This window comes from Miscanthus floridulus, chromosome 3 (genome assembly GCF_019320115.1).
Source record: "Miscanthus floridulus cultivar M001 chromosome 3, ASM1932011v1, whole genome shotgun sequence".
NCBI classification, from domain to species: domain Eukaryota; kingdom Viridiplantae; phylum Streptophyta; class Magnoliopsida; order Poales; family Poaceae; genus Miscanthus; species Miscanthus floridulus.
The window spans coordinates 26,848,617-26,864,088 of record NC_089582.1 but is presented as its reverse complement, the minus strand read 5'-3'; the positions used below and the strand labels follow the sequence as shown (position 1 = coordinate 26,864,088).

General features: G+C 46.6%; 1 protein-coding gene across 1 annotated transcript; it reads right to left on the bottom strand.

Annotated features, from left to right (window-relative positions):
• Positions 1-311: 311 nt before the first annotated feature.
• Positions 312-5,369, bottom strand: LOC136545290 (disease resistance protein Pik-2-like). The gene is made up of 2 exons (XM_066537324.1): positions 3,306-5,369; positions 312-2,571 (listed from the first exon to the last, which is right to left on the bottom strand). Exons 1-2 carry the CDS (start codon positions 4,172-4,174, stop codon positions 585-587), a joined length of 2,856 nt encoding a protein of 951 aa, XP_066393421.1. The 5' UTR covers positions 4,175-5,369; the 3' UTR covers positions 312-584.
• Positions 5,370-15,472: the final 10,103 nt, after the last annotated feature.

Here is a 15,472-nt window from a genome sequence, read left to right as displayed (position 1 = left end):
CACCCCTCTATACATGATTTGTGCACAGAATGGCTAAAGGTTGTGAAGGAACTTTTTAATCCAACTATTGACTTATGATAGAAATTTCAGGAGATTTTTAATTTCTACGGTACTACAAGACTATCTTAAGTGTATCATAGACAAGACGTGATAGAATAGAAAGTCATAACAAACATGGTTATTATGGTATGAAATTGGTTGTTTTAATGTCACATCAAAACTTGAATTATGTGCTAATTGTTCAGGCATCATGAAGACTCGTGAACGGAATGCTGTGAACATCACGCTCAAAGCATCATTTTTTTTGGTGGTTGTACAACATACATTCAAACATAAATTGTCACTGTAATTTTTTTTTGTTACCGTTACAACACAAGGGCATAATCTATAGGGAGAAGATTAAACAAGGATTGTACAGTATCCTCCTAAACGCGAGCCACGGGCTCTTCGTGTGCCATCTCCCGCACGACTATCCATATCGCACGATGCCACGTGCTCCGACATGCGCCCGAGCTCCTGCTCGCATGGCCAAAACAACAGAAGGCCGACTCAAACAGAAATAAAACAAAGATACATGCAATCGATCACATGTATTTCACTACAACTTGGAACTGACTGGACTTGGAGCGCCTCCTGTTCTCATCCCTCAGCTGATCCAGTGCTCGGTTTAGTGATGAGTTGTTCTTATTACCCGTGAGCTCTACCTCTTTGAGATTTGGCAAGTGCTCAAACCCGACAATGCTCCTCTCCACCTCAGTGAAATTCACTTTTAATGTCTCGAGCTTTGTCATGGATCCTTCCTCAAACAGGAAAACTTTCGGCAGTGAGGTCTCATCACAGGTCACCCTCAGGCTGCTGAGCACAGGGAAGGTGTAGGTACTGCGTGCAACTATCTCATCGGAGTTGTAGCACCTCCGATCCATCCAAATGCTCTTCAGGTTGGGCAACTTATACAGGACACTAAAAAGTTGGTCTCCAACAAGCCTTGCACGCATGATCTGAAACTCGACAAGGTATGTCAGTAATTCAACCCAAGGGGGCAACCTTTGGAGAACACCTTCGATCCTAAGGGACCGGAGGAGCCGTGGCGGTGTGTGGAGTTTATCTAGGAATGACATCTTTCCATTATGAATCTCTAAATTTGATATGTCAAGTCTTCGGAGGGAGTAGAGCTTACTCAAAGAGTCAGCAATCTCTTGGAAAACCTCGCTATTATCATCACGGCAGTCGATGTACATGCTTAAACTTTGAAGTTGTTGTAATTTGCCTAGCTCTCGGGCAATCTGGACTTCATTTTTGAGAACTGCTACATTCACCTCACGTAGCGCCTTCATCTTCTCGAGACCCCGTGGCAGACTCCACATAATATACCATTCAGTCTTGTGTCTGAACTCTATGCGCTCAAGTTTTTCCAGATTGGTCACCGCTTCTGGTAGGTTGGGCAGGAACGTCCCACGTGTATCAAGTGTCTGCAAGTGCTCTAGCTTCGCAATCTGAGGTGGCACCTCGCTGATACCTGTACCCTTCAAGCTCAAGAACTTGAGAAGGTACAACCTGCAGATATATCTCATATGCTCATTTGTTAGGCCCTCGCAATCTTCCAAGTCAAGTACCCTCAGCAAGGTTAACCTATGTAGGTGATCCAGCAGCTTGTGCCCTATTAGCTGAAACAAGCTCAATGATCGAATATGCTCCACATCCATCCCCTCAATTCCATGCCCCACCTTCTTCTTCTTGGGCTGCTTTGTACCGAGGGCCTTCCTGTCATCCCCATGGATCGAGAGGCGCCGAATCCTGTCATATGACATCCCTGCATACTGCCCTCCTAGCAGGCTGACAAACTTACACTCGAGGGACTTGGACACCATGACCTCAAGGAGCATGTCATGCACTCGACATGACTCCACCTTCCCATCAAAGCCAAAGCGTGGTTCAACCATGTTCCTGCTCACCAGTTCGTCCAAGTAGGATTCTGCAACCTCCATTAGGGTCAAGCCCCGCTTCTCCGGGACCAATCCTTCGGCGATCCATCTGCCTAGGAGCCGGTCCTTGTTGATCTCATAATCCTCAGGAAAAATGCTAAGGTACAACATGCAACTCTTGAGCTCATAAGGCAAGTGATTGTAGCTGAGGGTGACTATATGCCTCATACCCTCAAGGGTAGGGTTGCTCTCCATCTGTGAACCAATGGATCTGCAAATTGTTTCCCACTTTTCTTTGCTTCCCGATGACTTATAGCCTGCCAGAATGTTGGCGATGCTAACAATGGCCAATGGCAGCCCACAACATTTTTTCAAAATATTGTCCATCACATCTTCGAGCTCCTGGGGGAACTTGGCATCCTCGGAGCCAAATGCTCTGCTGATGAACAACTTCTTTGAATCCTCCAACTTTAGGGGTTGCATCTGATAGATATAATCTGCATTGACACTAGCAGGACTGCATGCTTTGGCTACAGTGTCTATTCGAGTGGTAACAATGACTCTGCTGTGGCAATTGTTCTCTGGCAACACAGATTGGATTGCTTCCCATGCTCGAATGGTCCATATATCATCAATCACAATTAGGTACCTGTTTAATTATATGTACCATGGTTAGTCGTTGTATATGAAGAAGGAAGTTACTCCCACACAAGTCCAAATTAAAATCTAATAGCCCATGAACAGGTACTACCACACGGCCTAGAGTCTTACATAAGTAAAAGTTTCGTGGATACATTAGTACGTACAAGTAATCAAAATTGACTATATTTACTCTCTCTCTCATATATATATATATATATATATATATATATATATATATATATATATAGTGCATTTTATGGTTAACTAGTTTTTTCGATAATAGCTTATATTGGTAATTGAGACATAAATTTTAGGGATATTTTAGTTTATGCTTTTGTAACGGCAGATACCTTAGATGCAAAGTAAAGGTGTTACTTTATATTATCTTTTATATTGGTAGGGGTAAGTAATTTTTTAGAAAATAAGGTTGTTTTGAATTATTGTTCATAATGGCAAAGGTGAGGTGGTTAAGCCAAGATTTTGGGGGTTATTTATGTTTTTCATAATGAAAGAAGTGGTCATTTTTTAGAAAACAAAATAAATTCAATGCTATTATCTATGATGATTTATCAAATTAATGGTCAGAATATTTCTGACTATTATAATAATTTGTAGGATTTGTAATTTTTCTAACGTATCTTGTGAGGATTAATATGGCGGCTCTGAGGCATCTTGTATGGTTAAACTCTTTATAATGCGTAAATCTTTTGCTTATTCGAGAAACAAAAGTACGGTGCATACCTTTTGTCTTTGAGGCAGTCGTTGAGTTTTGTGGCCAGGTCAGTGTCGTTCAAGTTGTCAATTCCACCAATGTTCCCCTCTTCCTTGATGCCTCTCTCATTGTCCGTTTTGTCCTTGACCACCTGCTGAAGCAGGCGCTTGAGCAGCGCCTTGAGATCCCTGTCGGCCTCGAACGCCTGAGACACGGACACCATCGCCTGGCGCTGGAACTCCGCCTCCAGCCGCCGGCACACCTCCATGGCCAGCGTCGTCTTGCCGACGCCGCCGAACCCCACGATGGAGAACACCTTCAGATACCGGTCTTGCTCAGCAGACGCCTTCTTCACCCGCTCAGCGAGGCTGTTGGCCTGGTCCCCGATGGCAACGACTTGTTGGTTCCCGGGGTCCTTGGCAGGACGGAGCGCCTGCACAGACGCGGATACCGCCAGCACCGGAGGGGCAAAGGAAGTGGAGCGGCGCAGCGCGTCACGGTTAACACCGTACCGGGCGTGGCGCTCGCTGATGGTGATGGCGCGGGTGCGGAGGGCGCCGATCTCACAGGCAAGGCGACGGCGCGGCAAGAGCGTCCCGAGCAGGCGTTCCAACCTGGCGCGCACGCCGTCGCTGGGCCTGGACTTGATGCGGAGCACGTAGCGGTCGACGCAGTCCTCCGCGTCGTAGGCGAGCTCGCGCAGCTGCTTCATCCACTCCCGGACGAAGTGGTCCACGGCGCCATCCTCGGCTTCGGACTGCATGCGGAGGAGGGCGTTCATGGTGGCCATGTCGTCCCGCAGCTCAGCGACATCGCCGCCGACGCCGCTAAGCAGCCGGTACTCCTCACTCAGGAGCAGCCCAGCGTTGCTCAAGATGGTCTGGGCTGCCGCCTCCATGACCAGGTCAGATGTCTATCCCTCACACAAACGCCCCACGCGTGGATCTGGGAGAGGGAGGGCCGGATCCGGCCGGGTGAAGAAGAAGGGGAGGGGAGGGGCGCCCGCCGGGGAAGAAGGGGGAGGGGGAGGGGAGGGGCGCCGGCGGTGGCGGCAGGGAGAGGAGGGGCGCTGGGGCCGGGAGGGGAGGGGCGCTGGGAAAGAAGAAGGGCGGGGTGCTCGGGAGGGGCGCTGCGGCCGAGCTCCGGGCTGCTGCTGTGCCGAGATCCAGGTAGCGCGGCGCAGCCGAACGACGAGCAGCGAGCTCCGAGCACCGGCAGGATGGGGAAGGGACTCGAGCGGCGTTGGGGACGCCAGCGGCACCCGGCACGGTGGTGATTCCGTCACGCGGCTTGAGGATTTTATTTATTTATTATGTATAATATAAAAGGAGAAAAGAGATTGACATATATATAGTAAAAGGAAAAAAGATTTACACATGGGTCCTGGTGGGTCCCACTACAACAGTAGGTAACGGCGTCAAATTTCTCATCCATCCCATTTCTATTTATCCTTTCAACCAAACACAAAATAGATCCTTATGTCCTTTCTCAACCAAACAAAAACAAAAAATAGAGTGGTTCGGTCTCCATCCCGCCCTAGAAAATAGAGATGGGACCATCCCATCCTACCTCGACTCCTCATCAAACGCTACCTAAGGTCTTTGCCGAGCGTCGTAGATCTGGGCACTCAACAAAGTTTTTTTTTCATATTTTTCTTCTCCTTCTTTCTCAGAAAAAAGATTTTATTTCTTTGCTAAGTGCAAAAAAATAAAACACTTAGCAAACCTTCTATTTGCCGAATGGTTTTTTTGCCGAATATTTTTAGTGCAGCACTCGGTAAAGAACTTATTCACCGAGTATTCGAGAGAATACACTCGATAAACATAAAAACACTCGAGAAATTTGATGTTTTCGTGACTGCGAGGCTTCGGATCCCGGAAGCGGAAGGCAATGTTGCCTTGGAGGCTTGGAGCCAGAGAGGAGGTGATCGAGGACATATAATATTGCCCATTTCCGATGGGTGCTAGACGACGACGACGACGAGGCTCTCACTATTTAATTTTCTCAATGAACAGCAAAGATGACTAGTCATCCACAAATTAAATCCCGGCTGGCTGTACCTTTTCCTTGAGATGGATTTAAGCTGCAGCCGCTGTTAGCACAGTGCATCACTGAGAAGGGAAACAGTAAAAAGTTGCAGCCAGCCAATGGCTTAAATAAGAAGTCGACTCTCGTCTTTGTAAATTTGATAAGCTTTCGTGCATCATGCATATACTGGTTAACATTAACAGACATACACAATCAATCGTGTATACTATATAAGGATATCCCGCACGTTGTTACAGAAATTTCTTAGAAATAAAATTGTTACACCGCGGATGTTCTTACAAATAAAAATATTGCATGTGGGTTATGTTCTTGCAACTATTCTTATCAAAATTGGGCAAGGCAACAAAAGGTTCAAATAAAAAACTAATAGAATTTGATCAAGTTATAAGATGCAATGGTAAATAGCAATATATGAATGCCTTCTATATTTCTATATACATTGAAAGTAGTAATTGTGCTTAGTGAAGATGACGTGGATAGCTCGCATTGAGAGGTTGAACGTTATATGGATGACATGGCTATCAGTGAGAGATGATGTAGATGGTTTGCATGTTGAGATAGAACTTACAGTGGAGGTTGGTTTTATAAGAGATATAAGATAACATACTCCTAGCTTAATATAGTAATATATATACATGGCCGGCTCAATACAGTAATATATACATGGCCGGCTCGCTCGAGTGGATTTTTTTCTTGTTTTTATTTGGGCCCAACGACCTCAACCTGCTCCATGAATGAATTAAACCCATTTGCAGCCGTGACAGTCCAACATATATACAGCTGTTCTGGCCGTATTCCCGCGCCAAACACGCGTGTGTGTATATATATATGATGGACGATAAATACAGTATGTATGCACGCTTGACGCCTCAGCTAGGCCAACAAATTTATTTTCTTCACCTAAAGCAGGTCAGATGGAGCTTAATTAAGTTTCTGTTTGATCAACTACTAGACAGTAGACACTCTCCAACCAAACCGAGGATAACTATTAGAATTATATTCCCTACTTTCCAAATTATATAAGTAGATATATGTATCACCCTATCCTAGATTAGATATATCACCCTATGAAATATATTCAGACATGATCCAACTCCGCCCGCATGGAAACAAACAATTTTGAACATGAGAAGCGTTGGATCCAAGTTGGAATGAAAGGAGTTAACCTAGGGTTGAAGGGGGAAACATTTCAACCAAATCAGCAAACTTAACAGTGAACATTCTTGGCTGAGCCATCTCGAGCATCCACATCACAAAGGCGGTGGATCGGAGGGCTGGGGTTAAACCCCCTGGCCAGTCGGCCCCACACCACTACACACTCAGCCGCTTCAAACAGTTTCATAACCACCTCTAGGATGTGAGGCGTCCAATGAAAGGTTAGCGCATTCCCGGGCTAGCCAACTCCACCTCCACTTTAGTGCTCCGTCACCTATAAAAGGCGGTGCCATTGCCACACACCTAGCTAGATCATTGTGACACAAACCACTTTGCAACTCTCCACTTCACTTTGGTTGTGTCTTAGGGTAGCTGGAAGTTAGAGTTAAGTCGAGCTTCTCTCAATGTTTCAAAATCATCCTCACGTTTTGGTAAAGCTCTAATATCATTTACCTTTTCCTCTTGTAAGGCTTTGAGCCTTTTAATAGTAGTACTTTCCCATTTTACTTTGAGCTACAATTTATTTTTTGCAGAATAGTGACAACAGTATCTTGGTTGAGTTACTGTATATTGCTTTCATTGCTTCCAAGGATCTCGCCTCATGCTAGTGGATCCTTGTGGAAGATGTGAATCTCGAGTATCGCTAAGAAAGGATTATCTGGCAGATCGAGATCAAGATAGGGTAGGACTCAGCCTCGAGGATCTCACCTCATTCTAGTGGAGCCTTGTAGTTTTTCATCCAACCATTACTGAAGAAAAAAGTGGCATCTCTCACTACAACAGAAGCTTTATCATCCCCGGCTTGGAAACCCTCATCACTGTCGATTTAGCGCTTCAGTGATGATGCTCAGGTTCATCACCGCTGGTTTGAAACCGATGGTGAAACCTAATTAACAAAATAAAAAAAAGGATACCCGGTCGCCAGGGATTGTCACCCTCACGTAGATCTAGGCCCTCGTGTCGTGCCTTGGCATCCATCCGCACCTGTGCCCATTGCCCTAACGCCTACTGACACCATGCCATCATTCATCTGTCACGCAAATATGAGCTAGGGCATCATGCTATACTATGGCCTCGCCTTGCCTTCGTGCAGATTCAAGTCAGAGCCACCGGAGGGGGCGTCAAGGGTGAGAGAGAGAGGGTGACGGAGAGAGAGGGGCTAGTGCTATGTCGGGGATGGGAGGGAGGGAGGGAGATAGAGAGAGAGAGAGAGAGAGAGAGAGAGAGAGAGAGAGAGAGGGGTGGGAAGGTGGGGACTGGTGGGCTAGGATTTGTGGTTGGTTATATACATACTCGAGGTTGTTTTTTTACCACTAGTTTGTTAGTCAAACTAGGAGCAGAGCCACCGGAGGGGGGCGTCATGGGTGAGAGAGGGCAGGTGAGGGAGAGAGAGGGGCTAGTGCTATGTCGGGGATGGAAGGGAGAGAGAGAGAGAGAGAGAGAGAGAGAGAGAGAGAGGTGGGTAGGTGGGGACTGGTGGGCTAGGATTTGTGGCCGGTTATATACATACTCGAGGTCATTTTTCACCACTAGTTTGTCACTCAAACCAGGAGTGAAAACTAGGTCAATTTTCAATGCTAGTTTGTGGCTTAAACTGGGAGTGAAAACTTTCCCATTATGAAATGGCCGTGATATACTATCACCAAGAGTTTTAAATCTGTTTCTATAGTAGGGATCTCAATCATTTCTGTAGTATAATAGAAGGGCGGGCTTAGTGCAAGCGTGTCGATGTTTCACCACCGATAGCCTGCCACGGGGGTCCCCGGGGCAGTATTGTTCGGGCTTCAGCGTATGCAGAACTCGACGGTGAACGCAAGAGACAGTCGATTTATCCTGGTTCAGGCCCTCGACTGTGATCGAGTAACAGCCCTACGTCCAGTCGGCGTTAGCCTTTGCGTTGGATTGATTGTGTTGTAGAAATCGTGATCTCCCTTCTCTAGGAACCCTGCCCTCCTTTATATAGTCAGGAGGTTAGATTCCTAGTCGGTTTACAATGAGAGTTCCTAGTAGGATTACAAAATAATACTACTACTAAGATTATATGGGGAGAATCCTAGTTAGACTAGATCTTCTCTCTTCCTTGCGGGGTATCCTGTGGGTCCCGCATCGACAAGCCCCCGAGCACTTCATGGTTGAACTCCAGAAGCCTTGTCTTGTTCCTCCAGGTCCTGCCGAGCAGAAACAAGCGTCGCCCGAGTGCTTTCTTGAGTGAAACCATGTAGCGCTTCTTGGAATCTTTGAAAAAAAGTACTCCCATCTGGATGTAGCCCCCGAGCCTCTTGCTATTTGGAACAAGGAGCTGGAGGGTCTTGTCCTGAAATTGCTCTGATTCTTCATTGAAGGGCTCTCGAGCATACTATATCTGAGTTCTTTTTGGGTGGGTGCAAGGGTCCAGATTCTTGTCTTCAAAAAATTCTGGGGCTATGTATCCCGCAGCCCCGAGCCTTCTCCGAGTTCTTTTCTTTAGAAAAGAAATCGGATGAAGGGTCTTGATGTGTTGTCGTCGTTGTAGACTTGAGTTTCTTGTATTCTTGGTCCTTTGTCTTTGATTCCGAGCCTCCGGGAGTAGTTGAAATGAAGGCCGAGCCCCTGAGCTTAGTGACATAATATATGAGTTGTTTTCGATCAATCTGAGTTGTTTCTGGACATGCATGATCTTCGTTGAAAGGTCTCCGAGCATGTTCCCAGGTTCTTTATCAAGAAGAGCTTGGGTATAGCTCAGTCCAGCTTCTTTTTGTCGTGAGTCCTTGAAGTAGTTTTGTCTTGAAAAAGTCTTCTTGGTGACGTGCACTTTTTTTTTGAGAAAAAAGTGCACTCACTGAGTGTAGCCCCCGAGCCTCTTGCTGTTTGGAACAAAGAGTTGGAGGGTCTTGAGTCTGATTTGTTCGAGGAACTGAAATTTAACTAAAAATTTCTCTTGTTGTGGTAATCTGCCGTTTGCCAGGTGAGGTTGTATGGTGGCGGTTGGGTATAAATGTTGCCTGTTTATAGGTTGCACAGTGTTGGTATATTCTTCCGAATATGCTCGTTTTCGAGTACTGTGCCTGAGTCTTCTATTATTGAGTCCTGTCTTTTCACTGTGTCCTTTGTAAGGCCTATTTCGTTGGTACTCCTAGTCCATGTGCACCGCTCCTTCGATCTATAAATACCCTCTCGGAGTGCTTGTTTTCTTCCATTGAACATCTTGAATCTTTGTAGTCATGAATATGGTAGTTTGCGAAGTAGAGCAGCCCCCGGGCGTCTTTTGTAGTTCCTGTGCGTCTTGTTGTAGCTGGAGGAAGTCTTGTGATAGGAGTTAGAGGTAGACTAACCCCGCAGCAGCAATGTACCAGGAAGTACGTAGCGGTAGTTGGAGGAAGTCTTGTGATGTGGGCTTCGTTCCTTCATCCGGCAGTTCTGGGTTGATCTTCGCCGTCTGTCTTGAGACTGTCCGGTGCAGATCAACACCTGATCCTGCATCACGTCGGGCTTGGGTAGACAGATGCCTACCGACTTCCCCTAGTCTTTGTCTTCCCGCCGTGCTGCTGATTTTCGCCTTGGATGCACTTCGTCCGTCCTTTGAAGAAAACAGTGTAGCCGATCGTGGTTTGTTCTACCGAGTAGCAATTTGGAGCACGTAGTTGTTCCAGAGCCTAGTTGTGTCCGGGCTCCTCTTTGCTACTTTGCTTGTCGTAGTGCCGAGTTCATTGGGTCTTGTAAGATGTGTAATCTTCTATCTTTGAAGCCATTTGTAATGGAAAGAATCTTGTCTTCAGAGTTGCCATTCATTTTTCTGCTGTAATCCTAGTTATTCATGAGATTCCCGAGTTCTCTCTTTAATAACTGGGTTCTTTTGTTTCTCACGAGGTAGCCCTTTCTTTCTTCTTGGTTGACGGGTTGTTCTTGTAGTGATCTGATAACCCTGCCGTGGTGCTGGACGGATAAGTCTGAAATCTGCCCGTTAAATTGTACTGTTGTGTGGATTTGTGCCGTCCGTCATTTTAGCTGTGTCAGTAAATGGACCATCGCGCTCCCACACCGTGCTTTAACGGGCCTTGTGGGCCGTTTTTATCACTAAAAAATCTATTTAAAGACCTTTTATCTTCCTTTTCTTTGCTGCCTAGCTCTTGCCTTGAAACCCTAGCTTTCAGAAATCCGCCGCCGTCATCGTCGCTGTCACCCGAGCACCACCATCCTAGCTTCATCTTCCCCAGTACCTTTTTGCTTCCGCTAGTTCATGGGTAAGAAGAAAACCGCAAGCAAGTCCCAGGCAGCCTTTGTGGATGAGGAGTCATCCCTTTCTTTGACCGAGAACCAAGAGTTCGTGGCCATGAGGGCTGCTCAGAAGGTTTGGCCGGCTCCAACAACAATCGAAGACCAGCTACGCGAGCTCGTCAGCGATGGCTTGATCCAAAGCAAAGACATCGCTGAATGGAGAGTTCTGGGTGAGCATCGGGTTCCTGCTCCGGGTCCTAGTGAGATTGTCCTTTTCGTTTCCTTTGTCCGCGCCGGACTTTGCCTTCCTGCTTCCGCCTTTCTTCACCAGTTTCTTGGTTATTTCGGGGTTAGTCTGAACCATCTAACCCCTAATGTCGTTCTCTATCTTTCCGTTTTTGTTCATCTCTGTGAAGCTTTCCTTGGAATCCCTCCTTCTCTATCTCTTTTTCGCTACTTCTTTCGTCTGAAGCCTCAACCTCGTCGCGAAGAGACCAATGTTCTCGGCGGCTGTGGGATCCAGTTTTGCTAGGGTCTTAAAAGCAAGTTCTTTGACTATGACCTGGTTGATTCTATGAAGGATTGGCGTGCTGATTGGTTTTATGCCGCCAATTTGATTCCTTCTCTTTCCGTACATTCTGGGTCTAGTCCCTTGGTTAATGACCGGTGGGATAAGAACCCCGTGTCGCTCGCTGAAGTCCAGGCAATCCAGCCACTCCTTAATAAGATTAGTATGCTAAAACAGCAGGGTTTAACCGATTTTGGGATTGTTTCGAGTTTCCTTCGTCGCCGAGTTCAGCCTTTGAAGGAGCGTGAGCATTTTGGCTTCGAGTACTCTGGGGCTGAGGATCCTTCACGTATGGTCCCAGCTCTTGAGCTGACCGATGAGGAGGTACTTGAGCGTCTCCAGAAGATGTTGAAAGGAGCAAGCGTCGTCCCGCTTACTGTCTCCGAGTTCTCTGCTAACAACTCGCCTCCAGCTATAAGTTGTTTATCTCTTTGTCCGGGTACTTTGTGTACTCTTGTTGTATCCATTTTTGTTTAACTTTTCTCTGTCTTGTTGTATAGGAGTTTGGGCGCAACTTTGTTGAACCGATCCCCCTAGATGTTCTCCCTGTTTTGGCGAAAGCTGGGGAGAAACTTGCTGGAGCTTCCGCAACCAGTAAGTTCCCGTTCTCCACAGTGCTTCCTGGAGTTTCTTCTGGATTTGTTGACGTATATGAAGAATATGTTCCTCGTCTAGTCCCTCGTGGTCCTTGTAGTGTCCTGAAGAGGGGGCGAACGGATGGGTCTTCATCTAGCCTGCCTATTTCCAAGAAGTCTCGCAAGCCAAGTACTCTTCCAAGTACTCCAGTTGTAGCTAGCATGCTCTTAGGGGAGCATATTTAATACTCTTTGTCTCTTTGTCTTCTCCTTTCTCTTTATCTTGAACCAGGTACTTTTACCCTTCCTTCAGCGGGCGGTCTAGTGGCCTTGGTTGAAACCGAGGAAGAAGATGATGAAGTACCCCTCATCGTGCGGCGATGAGTTGCTTTTATATTCCCCTTCTATTGCATTCCTCCTCTTTGTCTTGATTTTTAGTCTTGATCTTTTTGAAGTAACCAGGCGTCGGGTACGAGTTCTTCTGAGGTCTCTACGCCGGCTTCTTCTGAAGCTCCGGTGTTGAGTTCCTTGGTACCGAGCTCCTCTGCACTTCCGATGCCTAGCTCTTCCGTAGCCTCAGCTCCGGCTTCTTCTAAAGCTCTGGTATCAGCTATACCGCTCCTGTCGCCAAGTGGTGGGAACGTTTTCGCCGCCGTTGTTCCCCCTGCGAGGCCTTCTTTGTGTTTTACGAAGAAGAAGATAGTCGGGTGAGTAACTTCTGGCTTCGTCTTTTTTGCATCTGTTTCCCTTTTCCTTTGTTCTTATCGGTAAGTTTTTCTGTCAACTTTTCAGGCCTTCATTCTCTCTTGACCCTCTGCCGACTTCTTGCTAGTTTTCTGGTGTGCTACCGAGTACCGAGCCTCAGGGTTCGGAGCGCTCGGTAGGCGAAGCAGTTGCTGAGGAGACAAGGTTTCCTGGTGAAGGCGCTGCTGTTGGCTTGGTTGCTTCTGAAGTGACCACGGCCATGGTGGCAGGTTCATCTGAGGGATTGGCCTTGACTTCCCGTGAGACTGCTCCGGTCGTGCCTTCTTCGCCTCAACCGGCTTCTCCTTCTCCTTCTCTTACTTCCAGTGGTCTGCCTTTTGCCGATGAGGTGGTGCAGCAGTTTGATGCCACCCATCGACTATCGGAGTTAACCGCTGCCTAGGGGAGCTTATCGACTTCTTTTGGTGAAAAGCTCCAGGTAAGTTTTACTGCCACTCCTCCTTTGGATGCTCGTTTTTCTTCTGTCCTTATGCCTTGTTTTTCTTTGTCTCTTCTTGCTCAGTCTTTCTCTCGTGATCATTCTGGCTTCTTTTTCTCATCTGAAAATGAGAAAAAGTTGTCTTCTGAGGTGAATGCTCTGAAAACCGATCTTGACCTCCTCCGGGCTGAGTTGGAGACAGAGCGTCAAATGCACCAAAAGGAGAAGAAGACCCTTCATGCCCGGGTAGTAGAGACGGAGAAGCAGAGGGATGTCGCGGTGGAGTCTATGAAGAACGAGTGCAAAGGTGTCACGGGTTCTGCTTGTTTCTTCTTGTATTTTGACTTCTTCTTCTTCTTTTTTTTTGCTGACTTGTTTTTCGGTGCCTTGTCTAGTTCTCCGAGTTGAAATGCAGAAGCTCTCGGAGAGTATCGATGAAATGAAGGCTCCTGTCCGCTCTAGTCATAACAAGGCTGAGGAGGTAATTACTCATGCTGAGGAAGAACTCGCCCTTGCTAAGCTGATTAGGCGTGGAGCTGACAGAGATCTTGTGCAGGCTCAAAGAACTATTGAAGACTTATCTGGCAAGTTGACGATGGCTACCGAGAACTGGAAAGCTTTATGGAAATCCTTTCGTTCAGTAGCCGACGCACTCCGAACTTCAGCAGACGATGGGCAATCTTGGGCTCAGTTGATTCCCCAAATTCCGACTTGTTTTCAAGAGTTCGTGAAGAGGTGCGCCCAACTGTGTACCAAGAATGTCTTGGCTCAGGTCCGGGTTCTTGCTCTAGAGGTGCCTCTGTCCAAGATAGCAGAGGAAGCCGATAGTCAAGAGTACATTGATGACGTTGAGCGGATGGAGCCTGAGGTCGAAGACTTAGCCAGTAGAGTTGTAGATAATCTTAATGTTGTTATCTCCTCTCCTGATGATGATGCTTGAACATAATCGACCTCTGTACTTTTGATTTTTTATAACAGAGTAGTTATATTCTTTTTTGAATGAAGATACTTTGTTGATACCTCCTCTGCTTGGTTGCCTTGTTTATTCCTTGGATGAGTTGTCCAAGTGATCAGAGTTGTTCGACTCGCCGAGTACTTGGTCTTGCCATCGTCTTTGCCATGTAAACAACCCTGCATGTTGACAACTTTTCTTGATCTGTTGAGTTCTTGTCTGTCCTTTGCCTTTGCCGTATAAAACAACTCGGTGTAGACCGTTGCCTTGACAGACTTTGTGATCTTAAGTGTCCTCGGTGTAGCCCCTGAGCCTCTTGCTTTTTGGTACAAGGAGCTGGAGGGTCTCGTCTTGAATTTTCCCTGATCCATGATGTTCGGGTGTTAGCTTATTAGCTACCCTCATCGACGGGCTCAAGCATCTTTTCAGCTGTTTTGCTTTCGGCCGGTAGGCTCAGACATGTTTCAGCCATTTTGCTCTTTGGTTCGGGTGTTAGCTTATTAGCTACCCTCATCGGCGGGCTCAAGCATCTTTTCAGCTATTTTGCTTTCGGCCGGTAGGCTCAGGCATGTTTCAGCCATTTTGCTCTTTAGTTCGGGTGTTAGCTTATTAGCTACCCTCATCGGCGGGCTCAAGCATCTTTTCAGCTATTTTGCTCTCGGCCGGTAGGCTCAGGCATGTTTCAGCCATTTTGCTCTTTAGTTCGGGTGTTAGCTTATTAGCTACCCTCATCGGTGGGCTCAAGCATCTTTTCAGCTATTTTGCTCTCGCCGGTAGGCTCAGGCATGTTTCAGCCATTTTGCTCTTTTGGAAACAACTCGGGGTTTAGCCATCATAAGACATATGTTGTCGAAAAACCATCTTTATTGATCATGATCGTTTGATAAGCCATAATACACATTTTATCGAGGGACAACATCTTTATTAGTCATGAACGTTGATCTCTTGTGTTTTGTACATGTACTCTCCTTTGAGTTGTTTTCATGCGTGGAATCTTCTCAGTTGGCTGATGTGCCATGTATTACTGACCTCTTTCTCATCTTCGGCCATTAACTTGTACGTTCCTGGTCCGGTGACTTTTGAGACAATAAAAGGACCTTCCCATGGACTGAGTAGTTTATGGCGTCCGTCAGTTTTTTGTATTCTTCTTAGCACTAGGTCCCCGACTTGTAGTGATCGAGGCTATGTACTCTTGTTGTAGTGGCGTCTTAATCCTTGGAGGTATCTTGCTGATTGAAGGGTAGCATTTACCCTGACTTCTTCTGTAGTGTCAAGTTCTAATCTTCTGGTGTGTTCTGCTTCTCCTTCGTCATACTGTTCCATCCTTGGTGATGTCCAAATCAAGTCGGCAGGTAGCACAGCTTCTGATCTGTAAACTAAGAAGAAAGGCGAGTATCCGGTAGCTCTGCTTATTTGGGTCCGTAGTCCCCACACTACTTTGGGTAATTCTTCAATCTATTTTGATCCATAGTTTGCTAGTTCTTCATATAGTCTTGGTTTCAACCCAGCTAGTATGAGTC